Source organism: Corapipo altera, unplaced genomic scaffold, assembly GCF_003945725.1.
Source record: "Corapipo altera isolate COAL_440 unplaced genomic scaffold, ASM394572v1 75, whole genome shotgun sequence".
NCBI lineage: Eukaryota > Metazoa > Chordata > Aves > Passeriformes > Pipridae > Corapipo > Corapipo altera.
In genome coordinates, this window is record NW_020884887.1 from 7661141 (window position 1) to 7679840 (window position 18700).

The 18700-nt window shown below is 63.7% G+C and overlaps 2 protein-coding genes across 7 annotated transcripts in view; one reads left to right on the plus strand and one right to left on the minus strand.

The window, feature by feature from the left end:
* Window positions 1-5600, plus strand: part of HK3 (hexokinase 3) — a 5673-nt gene extending 73 nt beyond the window's left edge. For 2 of the 6 annotated variants that reach the window (XM_027643158.1, XM_027643159.1), the window contains exons 2-21: window positions 27-218; window positions 333-476; window positions 584-638; window positions 712-874; window positions 1189-1337; window positions 1496-1615; window positions 1727-1822; window positions 1908-2007; window positions 2089-2272; window positions 2445-2600; window positions 2720-2953; window positions 3145-3449; window positions 3527-3666; window positions 3820-3939; window positions 4033-4128; window positions 4250-4349; window positions 4472-4655; window positions 4729-4884; window positions 5059-5292; window positions 5422-5563. In XM_027643158.1, coding sequence (XP_027498959.1) covers window positions 85-218; window positions 333-476; window positions 584-638; window positions 712-874; window positions 1189-1337; window positions 1496-1615; window positions 1727-1822; window positions 1908-2007; window positions 2089-2272; window positions 2445-2600; window positions 2720-2953; window positions 3145-3449; window positions 3527-3666; window positions 3820-3939; window positions 4033-4128; window positions 4250-4349; window positions 4472-4655; window positions 4729-4884; window positions 5059-5292; window positions 5422-5563 — 3012 coding nt within the window. In that variant the 5' untranslated portion in view covers window positions 27-84. Of the gene's footprint in view, window positions 1-26; window positions 219-332; window positions 477-583; window positions 639-711; window positions 875-1188; window positions 1338-1495; window positions 1616-1726; window positions 1823-1907; window positions 2008-2088; window positions 2273-2444; window positions 2601-2719; window positions 2954-3144; window positions 3450-3526; window positions 3667-3819; window positions 3940-4032; window positions 4129-4249; window positions 4350-4471; window positions 4656-4728; window positions 4885-5058; window positions 5293-5421 lie in introns of those variants that run through there. The other 4 variants (XM_027643160.1, XM_027643161.1, XM_027643162.1 and 1 more) reach the window with 4 other exon arrangements.
* Window positions 5601-5664: 64 nt separating this feature from the next.
* UNC5A (unc-5 netrin receptor A) lies at window positions 5665-18666 on the minus strand (the record flags this gene model as incomplete). The annotated part of the gene is made up of 16 exons (XM_027643502.1): window positions 5665-6280; window positions 6483-6661; window positions 6746-6910; window positions 7004-7153; window positions 7251-7484; window positions 7568-7736; window positions 7816-7903; window positions 7995-8294; window positions 8839-9027; window positions 9111-9275; window positions 9464-9631; window positions 9745-9925; window positions 10012-10115; window positions 10191-10334; window positions 10475-10696; window positions 18594-18666. Coding segments are annotated over 16 exons (2697 nt in total), but the record flags the coding sequence as incomplete, so codon positions are not given.
* Between the last annotated feature and the right edge of the window lie 34 nt (window positions 18667-18700).

The window sequence follows — 18700 nt, forward strand, 5'->3', positions numbered from 1 at the left end:
GGCTTAACACCGGCCCCGGCCCCGCCCCGGCCCCCACGGGCTTAACATCGGCCCCGGCCCCACACCATCCCCGGCCCCGCCGCCATGGGCAGCCGCAGCACCCGTCCCCAGTCTGGCCGGTACAGCGGGCCGGACGGCGCACAGCAGACCCCCGGCTCCGCCGGCCGCCTCCGGCGAAGCTCGGGCTCGGAAGCGGCGGGCAGCTCGTACTCTGACCGGTGAGCGGCTCCTGCCCTGCGGAGGCCGCGATGGGGCCGGGGATGGAGCCGCGCGGGCTCCCCCAGCCCCCCGGGCCGTTGCAGGGGAGGGACAGCAGCTCCGGCCTCTTGCAGGTCTCGGAGACCCCCTCGTCAGCCTGTCCCGCCGGCTTCGCCCATGGCCGTGGTGGGGCACAGCTGCCACCTGCACCATCGCAGGGACAGTGGGCGGACGCTGCAAAGGAACGATTCCCGATGGAGCATGGAAACAGAGGATAGGTGGGAGGCAGGCCCCCAACACCATCATGTGCCAGGGGCAGGGCAGGCGTGAGTCCTGTCCTGGGGCCAGTGCTCAGCAGGTGACATTGCCACCTCCCTCCATGCAGGTTCACAATGAGCCGTCTGATGAACCAAGAACAGGATTCTTCCGCCAGCACACCGGTAAGGTCTGTCCCTGCCCCAGGCATCCCCTGCCCTTTGTCCCTGTGCCCCTGGCCTAATGCACCATCACCAGGTACAACGAGCCTTGCGGGCGCTCACCATCCCGCTGGAGAGGCTGCACATTATGAAGGGCCACATGATGCAGGCCATGCGCAGGGGGCTGGGCCGCCATACACATTCACGGGCCACCTTGAAGATGCTGCCCACCTACATCTGCGCCACTCCTGATGGCACCGGTAAGACAGCCTGGTCTGAGGATGGGTTGCTCTGCTACCTGCAGCCCCACCTCATTGGACTTGGCTCTGAGGGTGCTGGGGAGGGGTACACAGCTCTCCAGTCAGTTATGGAGTCCATAAGCTACCCCTCTGCCAGTCTCCAGTGCAGGGGGAGTGGCCAGGAGCTAGTTCCTTTGGCCCCCGTGAGGGTCTCAGGCTCTCAGGAGCCTCCTCCATGGATGAGTGACTCTCCTTGGGATAGGCTGAGGAGCAGATTTTGAGGGATCTGCCATAGGAAATGTCTCTGGCCTGACACAGCCTCTGTTCCCCCATAGAGAAGGGTGACTTTCTGGTGGTGGAGCTGTGCCAGAGCCAGGTCCGGACCCTGCTGGTGACCCTCTTTGGAGATGGAAACTCAAGCCCACAAATGATGTACAAGACCTTTGACATGCCAGAGGACATCAGGCAGGGCGAGGGGGAAGCGGTATGAGGAGGCCATGGCACAGGGTGGCTGGTGCTGGGCTGCCCAGCAGCATGGAGGCTTGGCAGGGCTCTAGACTGGTGCTGGAGCTCTGGACTGCCTCCTGCATCCTGGGTACTGGATAAGGGAAGCAGCCCTTACCCCTAGTCATACCTTTGCAGCTCTTTGATTTCATTGCACAATGCCTGTCCCAGTTCCTGGCTGACACCAACACACCCCTGGAACACCTTCCCCTGGGCTTCGTCTTCCCCTTCAGCTGTCGGCAGACACAGCTGAACAAGGTGAGGGGCCCTGTCCTGGGCTGTGACCACATCCTCCCCAGCACAGCAGCAGTGGGGAGAGAAGCCACCCCAGTCCTGGAGGCCAATGGCTGTGCCACATGTTCTCCACAGGCAGAACTCATCTCCTGGTCCAAGGGCTTCAGCTGCAGGGACGTGGTGGGGAAGGATGTTGTGCAGTTGCTACAGTCAGCCATCAACAAGCAGGAGGTGGGGGACCGTGGGGTGGGGGGGACCTGGTCAGGGGTTGCCCCCGTGGAGGGGCTGATAATGCTCTCACTTTGCTCCTGGTCAGCTCTCCCATGTGGAAGTTGTTGCCCTGATGAATGACACAGTGGGCACCATGATGACCTGCAGCACAGAGGGAAGCCCCTGTGAGGTTGCCTTGGTTGCAGGTGAGCAGCGGGCACCCCACGTGCCAGGGTGGAGGGTGCTGGGGGAGCTGAGCTGGTGCTCACCCCCATTGCTCCCTGCAGACAAGGGCAGCAACTGCTGCTTCATGGCCGAGGCACATCTGGTAGAAACAGCAGAGGAGACCAGTGGGCGAATGTGTATCAACACTGAGTGGGGCCGCTTTGGGGACGATGGTATTCTGAATGACATCCTGACCCCCTATGATGAGTGCGTGGATGAAGAATCCTTCAGTCCTGGGGAGAAGAGGTGCTCCCACCCCTCAGCAAGGACAGGGTCCTTGGGGTTCCCCATCCATCCCTGAGCATGTCAGGCCCTACCAACAGGAGCACAACAGGAGCCCTGCAATGCTCCTGGGTGCTCTCAAAGGGCCAAGGGGTGCTAGGGAGGCACAACTGACTCCCATGTGGGCTGCATGCAGATTTGAGAAGATGGTGGGCAGCCTGTATCTGGGGGAGATCACCCGGCACGTGCTGATTGCCCTGGCCGCTGAAAAAGCACTCTTCACTGGGAGCAGTGTTGCTGTCCTGAAGGAGAAGGGTGCGCTCACGACCCATCAGGTTCTGGAGATCATCAAGTGAGTGTCTGGGGACCAGGAGCTACCATGGGTGGGAGAATGGGGGGATGATGGATGGGTGCCCCTATTTGCGAGCTGTTGGACCCGCAAGTGTTGCAAGGCTGTGCTCTGCCTTGCAGCATTGAGGAAGGCATGGCTGTGACGAAGACGACTCTGGAGGCTCTGGGGCTGCAGCCAAATGAGCAAGATTGCAGCCGGGTGCAGCAGATCTGCCGGGCGGTGGTGAGCCGCGCTGCCACGCTCGAAGCCACTGGCCTGGCTGCCGTCCTCAGCTACATGTGTGAGACCCGGGACATGGATCAACTGCTTGTCAACGTGGGGGTGGATGGAGAATTGTACCAAGGCCACAGCAGGTGAGGAAGGTCATGACCCCAGTGCAGGGATAGTGGCCAGGAGCTAGTTCCCTTGGTCCCTGTGAGAGTCTCAGGCTCTCAGGAGCCTCCCCCATGAGTGAGTGACTGTTTGTGGGACAGGGTGAGGAGCAGATTTTAGGCATCCCAGCAGGATGCCTCATACCCTTGCTATCTTCTTCTTCCTCTGGCAGGTTCAAGGAGATCCTGCAGAGTGTGACAAGGCTGCTGGCCCCTGAGTGTGTGCCCACTCTCTTGCCCTCAACAGATGGGTCTGGGCGGGGGGCAGCCATGGTGACAGCAGTGGCTGTGCGCCTGGAGGCCCAGCGCCGGGAGGTGGCCAAGGTGCTGGGCCCGCTGCGGCTCAAGCATGATGACCTAGTGGAGGTCCAGGCACTGATGAGGCAGGAGATGGAGCTAGGGCTGGGTCAGGAGACCCATGCCAATGCCTCTGTTCGCATGCTGCCCACCTACGTTTGTCACACGCCTGATGGCACCGGTGAGGGACAGGGGCATTGGGAAGTGGGTGCCAAGGAGGCCATGGCTCTGCTGATGCCCTGTGCTGGCTCTCTACAGAGCTAGGTGAATTCCTGGCACTGGACCTGGGAGGGACCAATTTCCGCGTGCTGGTGGTGCACGTGACAGAGGAGGGCATCCGCATGGCCAGTGAGATCTATGTCATCCCAACTGCCATCATGCAGGGCACCGGCGAGGCGGTGAGGCTGATGACCTATGGTTAAGGGATGGTGTGAGGGGGTCCACATTGCCTCCCTCCTTGCTGTTTGTCTATAGGGCTGCGATGGGGCTGGGAGAGCCCCCTGCAGCATTATCCCAACCCCCACCATACTGACTGTGGCCACAATCCACAGCTCTTTGACCACATCATCGACTGCATCATGGACTTCCAGCTGAAGCAGGACCTGATGACACACACCCTACCTCTCGGCTTCACCTTTTCCTTCCCCTGCCAGCAAGTGGGCCTGGATAAGGTGAGGGGTTGCCTCCAGCCCCATGGGTATAGGAAGGACACTGGGATATGGTGTGAGGCGGCTGCCTGGAGGCTACTCCTGCCTCTCTTGCAGGCATTGCTGCTGACCTGGACCAAAGGCTTCAGTGCCTCAGGCTGTGTGGGGCAGGACGTGGTCCAGCTGCTGCGGGAGGCTGCTGAGCGCAAACATGTAGGGAACATCCTGTGGTCCATCCCTGTCCCTGGGGTGCACCCTGCACCCAGGTGGTGCCAGCCCCAGGAGCGAGCTGGCTGTCACTAGGCTGCATGTGTCCCCATCTCCTGTTTGGCAGCATGCAGGGCTGAAGGTGGTGGCTCTGGTTAACGACACAGTGGGAACCATGATGTCCTGTGGCTATGAAGACCCAAAATGTGAAATCGGGCTCATCGTGGGTGAGGAGCACCTCTGTAACCAGGGGTTCCCCCATCCGCTCACCACCACCCCATCCTATGTGGCATGGCCATGTGCCTTTACCACAACTGTGGTGGGGGTGACACCAGCATGGGGCCCACAGGGACAGGGACAAATGCCTGCTACATGGAGGAGATGCGGAACGTGGGTACTGTGGAAGGGGACGAGGGCCGCATGTGCATCAACATGGAGTGGGGGGCCTTTGGGGACAATGGCTGCCTGGACCACATCTTCACCAGCTTTGACAAGGTGGTGGACGAGCAGACCATCAATCCTGGCAAGCAGAGGTGGGCAAGGGCCCTGGGGCAGAGGGGGCTGGGAGTGGGTGGCTGTGCCCAGCTGAGGCTGTGCCTGGGGCAGGTTTGAGAAACTCATCAGCGGCATGTACCTGGGCGAGATCGTGCGCCACATCCTGTTGGCAATGTCAGACAAAGAGCTCCTGTTCCACGGCAATCCCAGCCCCAAGCTCTTCACCAAGGATATCTTCAAGACCAAGTTCCTCTCTACCATCGAGCTGTGAGTGCTGGGCTCCGCTGGGTTCCCTGAACTGGGGTGGGGGGCCGGAACCCCAGGAGAAGGGGCCATGCTACATTGATGGGGCACAGGCAGGGTGATACCACTCCAGCCTATGGGATGGGGACAGTGGTGGGAACAGGGACTTTGGTGCTAACTGGCATTGGTCTGGGTCAGCGATGGGCTGGCCCTGCGGCAGATACGGAAAATCCTGCAGGACCTGGAGCTCAATGCCAGCTACGAGGACAGTGTGCTGATGCGGGAAGTGTGCCATACTGTGTCCATGCGGGCAGCCCAGCTCTGTGCTGCCGGCTTGGCTGCTGTGGTGGAGAAGATGAGGGAGAACCGGGGCCTGGACCATCTGTCTGTCACCGTGGGGGTGGATGGCACCTTGTACAAGCTGCACCCAAAGTGAGTGGGGCCGGGGATGGCAGGAACCCACCAAGGACCCTTACCTCATGGCAGGAGCCTGGGGTGGGAGGCATGGGGTGAATGGGGTGGGGGACATCAGTCCTCACCCTCCCCTCCTGTCCCCTCCAGTTTCTCCCACTGCCTCCAGAGGACTCTGCGGGACCTGGCGCCCAAGTGCACTGTCACCTTCATGCCATCAGAGGACGGCTCGGGGAAAGGGGCCGCGCTTGTGGCAGCTGTGGCCTGTCGTACCACCGGCCCGGGGCAATAGCCATCACCATCACACCAATAAAGCGCTGTGCTCCACACCTCCGACTTGTGAGGGGGAACATGAGGGGCGTGGGGCAGCGCATGGCTGGGCACAGCCCCACGTAGCAATATATATCGAATTTATTTACATTCACGTCCGGCAGACCCCCCGCCCGCGGCACCGCTATGTACATAAGGCCAAGTGTAAATACTTGAATGCACTTAATACAGAATTAAAAAAACGGTCTTTACACAACACGGCACGGGGCCTGGGGCCGCCCGGCCCCACACGCAGACAGCACGACGGCACCGCACGCACGACGCACACCCAGCGCCCCCTCGACACCCACCACGGGGCTGTGGGACCCCCGGGGACGGGCTGAGCCCCACTGCCACAGTGCGGGGGGGCCTGGCTGCCGTGGGGCACAGGCATCCCACTCTCCCAAGGAGGCCAGGCAGTCCTCCCTGTGCGTTGTGGGGCAGTAGGGGTTTGGGGGCCAGCCAGGGCCCCCCCAGCCCCATGGTGGCAGTCCCCTGGGAGCAGAGTTTCCCGCCCTCCCTTCCCCGCCACGCTCAGCACTCAGCTTCGGAGACGGCGAAGAGGGCCCCGTCCTGCTTGCCGACTTCGGCCACAGCAGCAGCCAGCTGTGAGAGGTTTCCATTGGGGAAGTGCCGTGCTTCCCACAGGTTGAGGATCATGGCTGTGGGGCTGGGCTTCGAGGCGAAGAAGCTGAGATGGCTGGAGGGGGACAGAGGGACCACGTCAGGGCACAGGCATGGCTTCACATTCTGCTACCAGCCCTGTGCTAGCCTCACCTTGGCCAGCACCCTGGTCCCAGGATCTCACAGCATTCCAGCAACCATCTCTAGGTGCAGGATGAGGCCAGAACCCCTATTTACCATGCCACCCCATCCCCATCACTGTTATCAGCCTGGGTCACCTGTCGAGGTTGAGCTTCTGTGCCAGTGTCCTCCAGTCGGCTCCCCGGGTACCTGGCGGGTCCAGGCTGCTGATGATCTTTTGGCGGATGAGGAAGGGGATCTTGAAGGCACTGGGGCCCACCAGAGCTGGGGTGGCCACCTCGTTGTCAGGGACCAGCCAGTCTGAAAACCTCGTGTCCTAGGGAAGAGCACCAGGGGGAAGGGGGAGGGATGTGAGGCCATCTCGTGGTCACCCCCAGGAGTCCCCCAGCCCTGCCCTCACCTTGGCAATGTTGAAGTTGACAGTGAAGCTCTGCCCATCTCCCTCCACCTGCCAGACCCAGATCTTGCAGGCCAGTTCGCAGGTGCTGGTGCTCAGGCGCTCCAGGGTGAAGGTGCAGTGCAGAAAGGGCTGCAACCCACTCCAGATGTGATAGAAAGGGATCTCCTGCAGTGGGGTGATGGGAGGGAGTTGTCAGAGTGGCAGAGACATCCCTCCACACCCCCTTCCCCATCCCCACACACTGGTCAGACTCCTCACCTGGTAGCTGGCAAGGAGCTTGCTCTTCCAGAGGGAGCTGGGCATGTCATGGATGGAGAGGCGCAAGTTGTGGTAGCTGTCCTTGAAGTGTAGCACCCGGGGAGCTCCAATCAGCTGCCCCCCCAGCTGCTTCTCCAGCTGGATCACCTCCTGCCGGCACATGCAGTGGTCAGGCAGGAGATGCCACACCCTGGGAGCACAGCCCTTGCTCCAAGCTGGGATGGGCGGGGATGGGGACCCTCAGTACCTTGAGGACATCCTGGGTGTCGCTGAGGCAGTAGACACGGATGTTGTACTCAAGTGAGGGGCAGGCGGCCGGCGCAAACAGGACCAGCTTGAGGCGCTTGGAGGCCGCCATGCTGAGGGACTCCCCGACCAGGGCAAAGCGCCCCAGCTGCTCCGTGAACACGTAGCAAGCCTGCGCTTCCAGCTGGCAGTAGTACAGCTCCGTGCACGGCTCAGCGCCCAGCTGCAGCACGTCCTGCGGCACCCAGGCAGAAATGCACCTTGGCCACAGCCGTCCCCCCTCCATCCCTAAATCCCCTCGTCCCTGTGGATGCTCACCTCCCACGTGCCCTCGCATGACTGCTTCTTCAGCCGGATGCTCCAGTTCTCGGCGCTGGCCTCCACGCAGTGCCCCATGGCCAGGATGGCAGGCCGGGTGAGGAGGACCCCGGGAGGGCCACAGCTGACAATGGGGCTCAGCAGTGTCTGGCAGCCGGCCAGGGGCAGCCTGGGGCAGCAACAGGGGCAGCTGAGTCAGGACGGACCCCCTTCCAAGAGCCACGTGCCCCGGCAGCCCCTGCACCTACCTCACCTCCTCCTGCTTGTGCAGGGTCAGATAGACCTCGTAGATCTTTCCCCGCGGGATGGCATCAGGTGGGATGAGCAGGCTGATCCCTGGGTGGGAACGGGGGTGCAGGCAGGGAATGAGCCCCATGAGGACACTGCCTGCACTGGGCAATGCTCCAGACCCCCCGCCCCAGCATACCTGTGTTGGGGATCATGAGCCGCCCCCCCAAGAAGTTGAAGGTGCCATAGGCCATGTTGTTGGTGCCACGGGGCAGAGAGCGGAAGTAGCTCTGGGTGGAGAGCCGGGCCACGAAATCGGCGCCCTCAGCAGCAGGTGAGCTGTGGTGCAGCGTGTGCCGCCCGGCACCCAGCGGGCTCAGCAGATGCCCATTGGGCAGCTGGAGCTTGGCAGGGCCATCCTGGCGTGAGCAGAGCGAGCCCTGGTAGGTCATGGTGGTGGTGCTGAGGTCGGGCTGGATGGTGAGCAGGCTGGGGTTGTCTGTGGCACAGAGCAAGCAACCACGGTGCCAGGGCATGGTGGGAACAGGGGGTCCCCACCAGCAATGCAGTGGCACAGTCAGCCCCAGGGGGCATGGGGCAAACAACCCCTTCCCCATGGTGAGGATCCTACAGGGCACAGCCACCCCTGGGGGTTGAAAGGGCATTGAGTCCTTGCTCCATGGTATTGACCCTTGGAGTACAGTCACCAGTGGGGTCCTCAGAGCACATAGCAGCAACTCAGGGTGCTGTGTGTAGGGAACAGGGATACTTTAGGACACAGAGCCCCTGCCCACAACCAGGGACCCTACGTGGCACAGAGCACTGACCCTGCAGTCAGGGACTCTTTAAGATACAACATCCCTGACACATAAGGCACAGAACCCCAGCTCAAGACCAGGTATCCCACAGGGCACAGAACCCCACCCAGGGATGCCCTGGGGCAAACAGCCCCTACCCAATCCACCTGGGGGTTATGGCCACCCCCACGTCCCAAGGGACACCATGTCCCAGTGCGGTGCATTGTCCCTTAAACCCTCGCTCACCGGCCTTGCTGGGCTTGATGCTGACGGGCTGGAAGCCAGCGGTGAGGATGGAGGAGTCAGCCACATCAGCGTCCAGGCCCCCCTTCTTGCGGCAGTACACCAGCACCCCCACCAGCAGCAGCAGCACCAGGCACACGGCCACGGCTACCAGTCCCACGTACAGTGCCACGTCCTCTGCACCGGGGGCAGCTGTGCAGGGCAGGTGTCAGCACCCACGGCCACCCCCAGCCCCCTTTCCCAGGGGACAATCCTGTCATCCCCGCCATGCTCACCATGGGTGCAGAGCTCAGAGGTGCAGTTCCGAGTGTCCAACTCGGGGCCATGGCAATCCCGGCCCCCGTTGCGTGGTGCTGGCTCTGAGCACTCCCGGCTGCGCCAGTGGGTGCATTCGGCCCCGCACTCCGACCACTTGCTCCACTCTGACCAGGCGCCATCCACTGTGGGTACAGCTCGAGGTTACCACCCCGCTGCCACCCCTCTCCCCTGCCCCAGGGCTGGCAGAGACGGACACACAGGGGAGTTGGAGGACAAGACAGCCGGTGAGGACAGGGACCTCAATGGGCGCAGTGGGGAGTGCAGCATCCACACGGTGGGGCGGTGGTGGTGCCCTGGGCAGGACGGGTACCTGGGCAGAGGGTGGTGCAGGCGGTTTTCTGCACATTTTGGCCCTCACAGAAAGCCCCTCCGTTGAGGGGTGTGGGGTTGGTGCACGTCCGGCTCCGCTTCTGCCAGCCCCTTCCACAGCTGGTGCTGCAGCCTGACCACTGCGTCCACGTCGACCAGCCGCCATTCACTGGGTGGAGAGGGACCCGTCAGTGCCCTGTCATGAAGTGGGTGTGGGGAGGGACAGGACGGGGAGGCCGACACTGGGGCAGCATGGCAGGGACCAGCAAAGTGGGGCTGTACCATAAACAATGATGGCGGCAGAGGAGCTGCGGCGACGGGCTACGATGTTTTTAGCCACACAGGTGTAGTTGGCAGTGTCAGCCAGGCGGGCCTGACGCAGCACCAGACTGTGCTCTGGCGTCACGTAGACGTTGGCGTCCAGCGCCGGATCCACCAGCTCCTCGTTGCGCAGCCATTCCACCTGCAGAGCACAAGGACATCACCATGTGCCTGTGTGGGAGCACGCATGGCATCCTCATCCTGCCCTGCCTGGCTGCAGGGACTCACCTCGGCAGGGGGGATGCCCTCAGGAGGGCGGCATGGCAGCACGATGCCCTGCTCGATGGAGACCTCCCTGGCTGTCGGCTCCTGCTCAAAGTTCTTGCGTAGATCTGGGGAGGCACAGGGGTGAGGGGTGGGGCCAGGCCAGTGCCCACTGCCCATCCGGGCACCCACAAGACACTCACAGGCGATGCGCACGAAGGCTTTCTGGCTCTTGGTGGTACCAGAGGAGCTCCAGGCCACGCACTGGCACCAGTACTCCTCCAGCCCAAAGATCTTCTCCACTTGCTGGCGAGTGACCTCGATGCGCACCTCCATCACTGGCAGCCCTGGGACCGGTTGGCAGCATGTCAGCAAAGGTGTGCCAGGAGCAGTCCCCATGGCCCCAGCCCCATGCTAGCCCCACCAAGAGTGGCACATGTGGCTCCCCATGACTGGGGCTGGCACCGTCCCTCCCGCCAGTGCTCACCGGTGCTGCGGTCAGTGCTGTGCTGCGTGACGTGGTCACCTTGGTGCACCCACTCGCCGTTGCACTTGAAGTAGATCTGTGTGGCAGGGGTGGCACGGCAGGCCAGGCTCACTGCCTTGTTCTTCACAATGTAGACGTCCTCTGGCTCCAGCTGGAAGTGCGGCAGCAGGTCCGGGGATGCGCCGGATGCTGGGTTGGCCACAGTTGCGCTTTGCTGAGCACCTGCGGGGAGATGGGGCTCGGCCACCTCCAGCGTGCCCTGGCTGGGCCATCATCCACCCCAGCAGACCCCATGCCGGTGGTCCTGTGCATCACCACCATCCCCCCGCTTGTGACGTTGGAGCCCTCTCCCATCCCTGCCATCCGTCAGGGAGAGCAGCCACACGGTGGCTGCGCCCGCTGAACCCGTGCCGATCCCTCATGTCCACACTTAGTGCTAATGAAAAGGAAATGTAGTGTGACCAACAAGGGCCATTGCTCACGCCTCTGGGGCGCCTGCCACCCCCCTCCCCAGCACGCTGTAAGGCATCAGCCAGAGGCTACATCCTGCCCTGCAGCACCCCAGAGCGTCGCAGGGATGTTGGGCAAGTGGTGGGCACACAGCAGGGCAGTACAGCAGTCCATCCTGTCCTGTGCCACTGACACCCTCACGGGCATGGCATGTGGGGGCTGGCTGTCCCCAGGGTGGCAAGGGTGGCTCAGGGCTGTACGCTTGTCCCACCATGGGGACAGCAGTGCTGGGGACATATGGTACAGCCTTAGGACGCCTGCATCCTCCATCCTAGACATGGCCAGATGTCCCCCCTCCCCTCACCCCACCGGGGTCTGCCGCAGAAAGAGTTAATAAACCAGGGCCCTAAATAAGCATTTGATTAACAAACGATAAAATAGCGATTGTGTCACTGAATGAAGCTGTAATTGCTGCTGCTAATTGGCTGGTTAGGATTTAATAAGCAATTAAATGGGATGGAATGCGCAGTAATTAAGTGCCTTCGTTTGGCAACCACCAGCCACTCCCCATGTGCCCATGGGACCCCACTGCTCATGCCCACCCCAGCTGGCTCCTGCTTGGCACAGCCGCCTGCGCCACGGGGACACAGGGATCCCTCAGGCCCTGCCTGGGTCTCCCAGGGGAGCTTCAGGCCCTGCTGCTCTCCCCAGCTGGATCAGGCCCCTTGGAGCCGGGGAGTGGGTGCCGATGAACCTGCCATGATGCCCGCCGGGATGGGCAAGGTGCGGCAGCTAATTTACGCGGGGAAGATAAACGGCGACCATAACGCGCCAGTTATTACCCCATCAGCACTTTTACAATGTCACTGGCAATTAATTTAATTAAAACCCCTGTCGGGGATATACAGGCATTTCATATTTCACTGGTTTAACGACCCCCCCCAGCCTCAGCCTGGGGCCAGCCCGGGGGGTCACGGCGCGGACAGGCGCTGCGGTCCCCGGCACGATGCCGTCCCTGACGCCGGCTGCGGCACCGCTTGCTGCATCACCCGTGGTTGCACTGCTGTGCCCGCTGCTCGGGCACTCCTGGGTGCCCATGCTGCAGTACCCACGCTGGCACATGGGCGCTGCGTAAATAAACCCAATTTATTCGTGTAATACCATGTTTGCTGCTGCACAGCACCACAGCTGCCTCCTGCCCGGGTGGCTGTGGCAGGCATGCCAGGTGAACTGTGCCGTGGGACCGGCCTTTTAATCACATAGGAAATGAGTACAGCAATTCCTGAGCTGTGTGGGTATCCATCATAGCTGAGTGGAGGGGTGCAGGAAACTCGGGGCCAGCAGCAATGGGTGGGGGAGGCAGGATGGGCACGGAGCCCCTCCCAATGCCCACCCAACCAGGGTGCTGGGTGCCTTGTGGGCAGGATGGGACCATGGGCAGCAAATGGATCTGGGGGCGTGCAGTGAGTGCAGAGCCAGGGTGCTGCTGCCTAGTCCCAAATGGGATGCTGTCCTGCCACTGAGCATTGTGCCAGGCACTGGTGGGGCCCTGTGCTGTGGTGTGGATATGGATAGACCCATGTGGCATAGCTGGGAGGCTGGAGCTGGCCTGGAGCCCCATGAGGGAGCAGAGGGGCTGTGGTCTGGTTGCCCCACACACCACGAGCACCCCATCAATGACGGGCACCCCACACACCCTGTTGCCATCCAATGCACCACAGCCAGCCCACACTTTATGGCTCTGCCAAACACCACAGGGATTTCATGCACTGTGGATGCCCAACACTCTGTGGGCACTTACATCCCATGGGCACTCCGTGCTTTGCAGCCACCCCCATGTACTGTGGGCCCCCCACATGCTGTGGGACCCCCCCCCCACAGCGTGGCCCCACCCCAAACCCGTGGGTGCGGGCGCAGCGTGGGAGCCCCGTGGGCAGCGGCCCCCCACGTGGCGCGTGCCGGCTCCCGCATCGGCCTCGCGCTCACCTGCCGCTGCGTTGCCATGGAAACAGGCGAGATGCTTATGTCACCTTGGCAAAAGGAACCGGGGAACTTCGGCGGGATCGGGGACCAGGGAGACAGGGACCAGGGGGATGCGGGACGCTGGGTTCCAGACACCCCGTGCCCCCCCTCAACCATGGCAGGGCACAGCCTTGGCCGCTCTCCCTGCAGTCAAAGGGCTGACTGTGAGCGCGGTTTGCTCCAGCGCAGATAAATCCCTGCCAGTAAAGTCTGTGCATTAAGCAGGGCTTTAATAGCAATTATCCCCCCCACACACGTGGGCTAACGAGCGGTTATGGGGATGAAGGGGACAGGGTGGTGGGCTGGGGAGCAGGGCTGCAGCACCCACCTCAGGATGCAGAGGGGATGGGGACACCCTGCTGTGGGCTCTAAGCAGCAGCCCTCACCACCCCAGCACTATGGGACCCCCAGCTGCTCCCAGTCCCCTCCCCATGTACAGAGCTCCCCCTGCTCCCTGTGCCCCACCGCTGCCACCCCAGGTGACCACACAGCCTCTCACTTTAGCACCCACACCACCGCAGCAGCAGAAACACCAGGTGTACTGGTGTTACCGGGCAAGGAGAGACTGCCCTGCACTGCACTGCCTGGTGTTGGGGGGCACTGATAAGACCCACCGGGTGCCAACAGGTGCTCCCAGCCTGGTCCCTCTGGTCCTCAAGGGGCTGATCCTTCCCTGGTGCTGGTGCCATCATCCCCAGCAGTGCCGGGAGCAGCCCGCTGGGTGCCTCGGTGCCTGCTGCGGGGAGACACTGGGAAGGTCAGCATGTTCTTGGCAAGGAGAGGCTGCCCACGGACGGCTGCAGCAGTGCCAGACCTGGCACCAGAACACTGGTGGGTGCCTGCTTGGCACAGCTGCCCCGGGGAGGGAGCAGGCAGCTGCCTGCAGTGGGACAGCGCTCCAATGGCACGGGTCTGCCCTGAATGCTGCTGCCCACCATCGGTCACCCCTGATGGGACATCCTGCCCCATTCTCCCTCTGTCTCCAACCCCTGCATGCACCCCTGCCTGCTGCTGCCACTCTGGGGGTCCCCACAGCGGTGTGCGGGACCTTTACACCAGCACCTGCCTCCACCACTGTGCCCCCCTCTGTGGACCTCCCTGAATCCCTGTGGGCTTTGCAGACAGCAGATTTGCTCCCAGCTGGTGCCCCATCCATCGTGTCCATGCCAGGCCTGGCACACCATTAACATGAAAGATTTCCCTGCACTTTGCCGGCACCCGGCCTGCGCCCCAGCAGCAGGTAATTAAAGCAATAATTGCTGCTGATTGCGATGGCCTTAACGAGGGAAGGGTGGGCATTAGGGGGAGGGCAGAGGGTGCCCATCTGTGCCCAGGGGAGCCTGCGGGTGCCAACCTGTACGGAGGGGCATCCCATTGCTGGCACTTTGCTCTCTGCAGGGTGCAGAGAAGGGAACTGGCACAACTCGACACAATCAAAAAGCTTGTCTGAGGCTTTGAGCCGGGCACCATCCTGCTGGGAGAGGTTGGCTCTGAGCCACGATGAGCCAGTTCTGCCTATGGGAGACACCCAGTCATGGGCCACAGCATCACCCAGCATTGCCTAGCTGCCCACAGCTGCTCCAACCCTCACCTGGGGCATCAGGACATGAGCGAAGGCTCTTCCTGAACCCACCTCCCTGCCCCACACAGTCCCACGGCAATGCCAGGCGGGTGCCAGTGCCAGCCCCAGCCGGGCAGGGAGCCAGCAGGGTCGGATGCCAAAGCTGGGTAACAGGGCCTGGCTCCCGGCCAGCCTGGCGCGTGCTGAGCGCTGGGGACGACGTGACGATGGGCACATGATGCCAACGCATCCCCCATGCTCCAGTGGGCACAGTGCCCCCGAGGGTGCCCCTGCCTGCCCGAGGACCATGTACCCAACATCCCGGCATGTCCCAGTGAGCCAGCCACTGTCCTGGCCCTGCTGGCATTTGCCCCACGTGTACCAGCCCCATGGCCATGGGGGAGGCTGAATGGGGGTGCCTGTCTCCCGGTCTCCCGGTGAGTGCCTGGCAGCGTCTGGGCGCTGATGAAGCAAGCGCTGGTTATGAATGAATTAGGCGGGTTTGCATGACAATGGAGCTGCCTAATTACGGATTTGAGTTGATACCGCTCTCCCCATTACATGCAATTAGTATGTGCCAGGGTGGGCAGGGCTCCCAGCGCCCGCCCAGGGCTGCACGCCCTGGCTGTGCCCACGCTGTGCCTGCACATGGCCCACGCTGCCCTGTGCCTGGGGTCTGGGGACAATGGTGCCAGTGCCAGCAAAGGCAGCCAGGGCTGGCAACTCCTCCCCAGGGACCACCTCCACCTGCCTGGGGGCTACCAGCCCTGGCACCCAGTGCAAGGCACTCTTCCACCAGGCACACACAGAGCCAGGGCTGAGAGGGGAACTGTTCCCCACCAACCCCAGGTGCCTGTGAAGCCCCAAAGCCCACCAGACTTTGTGTGCTGGTAGGACCCATTCCAAGCCCTGACAGCCCTTCTCAGCAGCACTGCACGGGGAAAGAGTCCTGTCCTGGCCTCTGCTCAGTGGGGGATGAGACTCTAGCCCAGCCTGGCATTGGGATGGTGGGGGACACATGACCAGCCCAGTCCCATGTGCAGGAGCTGTCCCTGAGGTCCTGATCCTGGGGAAGCTGAGTGGCTTTCTTGACTCTCTCAACTGACAGTGAGAAGCAAACATCCCGGCTGAGCCCTGGCCCTGCTGGGAGGAGTGTCAAGGTCACCCTCAGTCCTGCATCCCACCAGAGCAGGCAGGGGAAATGAGTGCAGGGCCAGGAAGGCCCCTCTGTTCGTGCAACAGTCCCAGGTGCTAGGGTCCAGCCCCGCAGTCTCTCCCCCTCATACCCACGGGTGGCACATGGTGGTGACCACAGCCCCAGCACCTCACAACCCTGTGGTAGCAAGGGCTGGCTGAGGGGTCTGGAACCTGAGACCCCAGTCCTGCAGGAGCCCTGGACTAAGCAGGGTGTGGGGCCCCACAGAGAGCTGCAATCTGCCTGACACCCACCCAGGAGCAGCACCCAAAGTGTGGGCTGACAGCAGGATAACTGGGCAACTGGGACTGATTGGATGAGGACAGGGTCCCAGTGTGCCCAGTCTGGAGCCAGCCCACCCCAGGATGCCCATAGGCAAACAAGTGGCACATGGACCAGAGATGGTGCTGGGGCCCAGAGTGATGCTGGCACCCAGGGTAGGGGATAGCAGGCCATGCACAGCGCACGGTCCCCACACCATCATCCTTTGCGCACCAGCACCAGTTACAGGGTGGTCTCGTGTGCTGCTGGCCACCCAGGTGGGGCAGGCTGTGAGGGGCCCGCAGTGGCTCCGGGGGTGCCCAACCCCTGGCGGCACCGTCAGTGCCCCTGTTCCCTCCCGCAAGCACCTGCCAGGCTCCGCACGGTTTGATGTAGTGCCAGCCCCGCGTGGCACCGAGCCAGAACAAACAGCCCTGGGCAGGCTGCGTCTGCCGCGTGCTCATGCTGACAGCCGGCACGGAAGCTTCCCAATGCCCGGTGTGTGCCAGCCCTGCCCGCCACCCTGCCCTCCTGCCCGCCCCACAGAGCCACCAGTGCCCAGCCAGGCACATGTTGTGGGGTGCTGTGCAATGCAACGACCTGGCGTGCCAGGCTGTGGGGTACCACGTTGTGGGGTGCAGTGGTTGGGGGTTGTCTGCTGGAGCCCAGGGGTCCCTGGCAGACCAGTGAATCCAACTGCACCACGTGGCTTGTGCAGGGTTAGAGCAGAGCCTGTGGCCCCAACCAGAGGAGCTGGGACAGCATCTGCTGTGGCTGCTGTGGGCCACACTCACCAGAGCAGGAGATGCACTAGGGTCTGGCACCGGCTGCAAAGATGCCATGGCACTGCTGGACCAGTGGTAGCTCTCAGGAAGGACCCTGCTCCCGTGCCCTTGCCTGCTATCCAGTGTAGCAGTCAAGCAGGGCAGGCCCCCATCTCGGGAGGTTGCCCCTCACTGCTGCCCAGGAGTGAGCCCCAGCCCTCTCTGTCACCCTTGCCCTTCCCCTGCAGGCACTAGCCACAGTGGGCACACCGGGGATGCTGCTCTGTCGGGCAGTTAGGGGCCCTTTGCCTGGACAGCCGAGTTCCCTGCCCCCAGCCTGTGCCTCGGTTCCCTGGGGGAGGGGAGCTGTGCCATACCATGCCATGCCATGCCGTGCCGTGCCATGCCAGGCTGGAGCAGAGGCACAGCCCTGTCTGTGCTGAGCAGTGCCCGTGCTGGTGGCTGGGCTCAGTCGCGCCGCGGCCGGCTGTGAGCTGCCTGCAAAGCGAGTGGTGGGGACCAGCACCAGCACCACACTGCCCGAACCAGTGCTGGTACCGCCAGGCCCCCCACACTTCCCATTGCAGGGTTGGTGTGGACTGCTTTGGTGCACCCCTTGCCCCTCTGCCCCCCACATCAATCCATCACCACGTCCCCATGGGTGCCATGGGGACAGCCCTGATCCATGCCCAGCTGGGGGTCAGTATGACAGCACCCTCCATATGGGATCCCCTGCATCCAAGGGATGGCCACTCACCGCGCCGGCTCTGCAGTGTCCCCCTGCAGACGGGGCCGCGCTGAGAACGCAGGGTCCCTGGGGCTGCCAGGACGGTTGTGGCTGCAGCCCCCCTGGGTGCCCACTGTGCCCTCCTGGCACATCGAGGCCAGGCTAGGGGACGTCTCCGGTGGCGGCAGGAGGGTCAGCGGCCCGGGACCTCCGGACGCAGAAGGGGGGTCCCCCCCCCTCGGACTCCCCGCAGAGCGCACGTCCAGCTTCGCGCAGCTCCCCGCCCCCAGCCCGGTCCTTTGTCTGCAGCCGCCACTTCCCGGTTGCCGTGACACCTGCCAGTGGCCGCCAGCCCCGGGCATCCATCGTACCCCCGGCTACACGACCCCCGCCCCGGCCGCCGGGGTGGCCCAGTCCCGGGGGTCCGCCCGACCGCTCCTCCTCCCGCCGAGTCCTGCCCGAGGGGGCAGCGCCGGGGGCAGCCGGGCTCCGGACCGTTCGCGTCTGCAGCAGCACCGATACAGCCCCGCATCCTGCCCGCGTCACGGCCACCCACGCGCATCCCCGCGGCGTGACAGCACCCCCCGGGCTATCCCGTCACCGCGGTCCCCTGTGTCCCGGCTAGGTGATGTGGACGGCACGGACCCTGTGCCAGAGGCAGGGATGCTGTGCGTGGGGCAGGAATGCTGCGCGTGGGGCAGGGACCCCGCGCGTGGCGCAGGTGTGGTGCGGACACCCGTGCCCGGGGCTGGTAGGGTCCCGGGGGAGCGGAGCCGTGCCGGCGAGGCGGCGAGTGCCAGTCCCCCCCAGTGCGGGCAGCGTCCGGGGCAGCGCGGGCTGAGCACGCGTGTGTAGCCACGCTCGGGCATGGGGCGGCGGGCGGCAATGCCCTCCGTGGGGCTGGGGACACATTCCCGGTCCGGGAGAGCGCCCTGCCAACACCCCAGCATCCCACAGCACGGAGAACGGTTCCCGTCCCCGGGAGGTCACCGGCGCTCCGCAGGACGCCCACCCGCCGCCGCTCCCCAGGTGACCTTGCCCGGCGCCCAGTCCCGGTGCCGGGTCCCCGCCGCGCCACCGGTCCCCCCCCTCTCCCGCCCGGAGCGCGGTGCCCCCGCAGGGGACGCGCGGTGACTCACCGGCGGCGGCGAGCAGGGCAGCGGCGAGCAGGGCACCGAGCGGCCCCGGCGCGGCGGCGGCGGCGGCGGCGGGGGGGGGCCGAGCGGCGGGGGGGACCGGTGGCGCG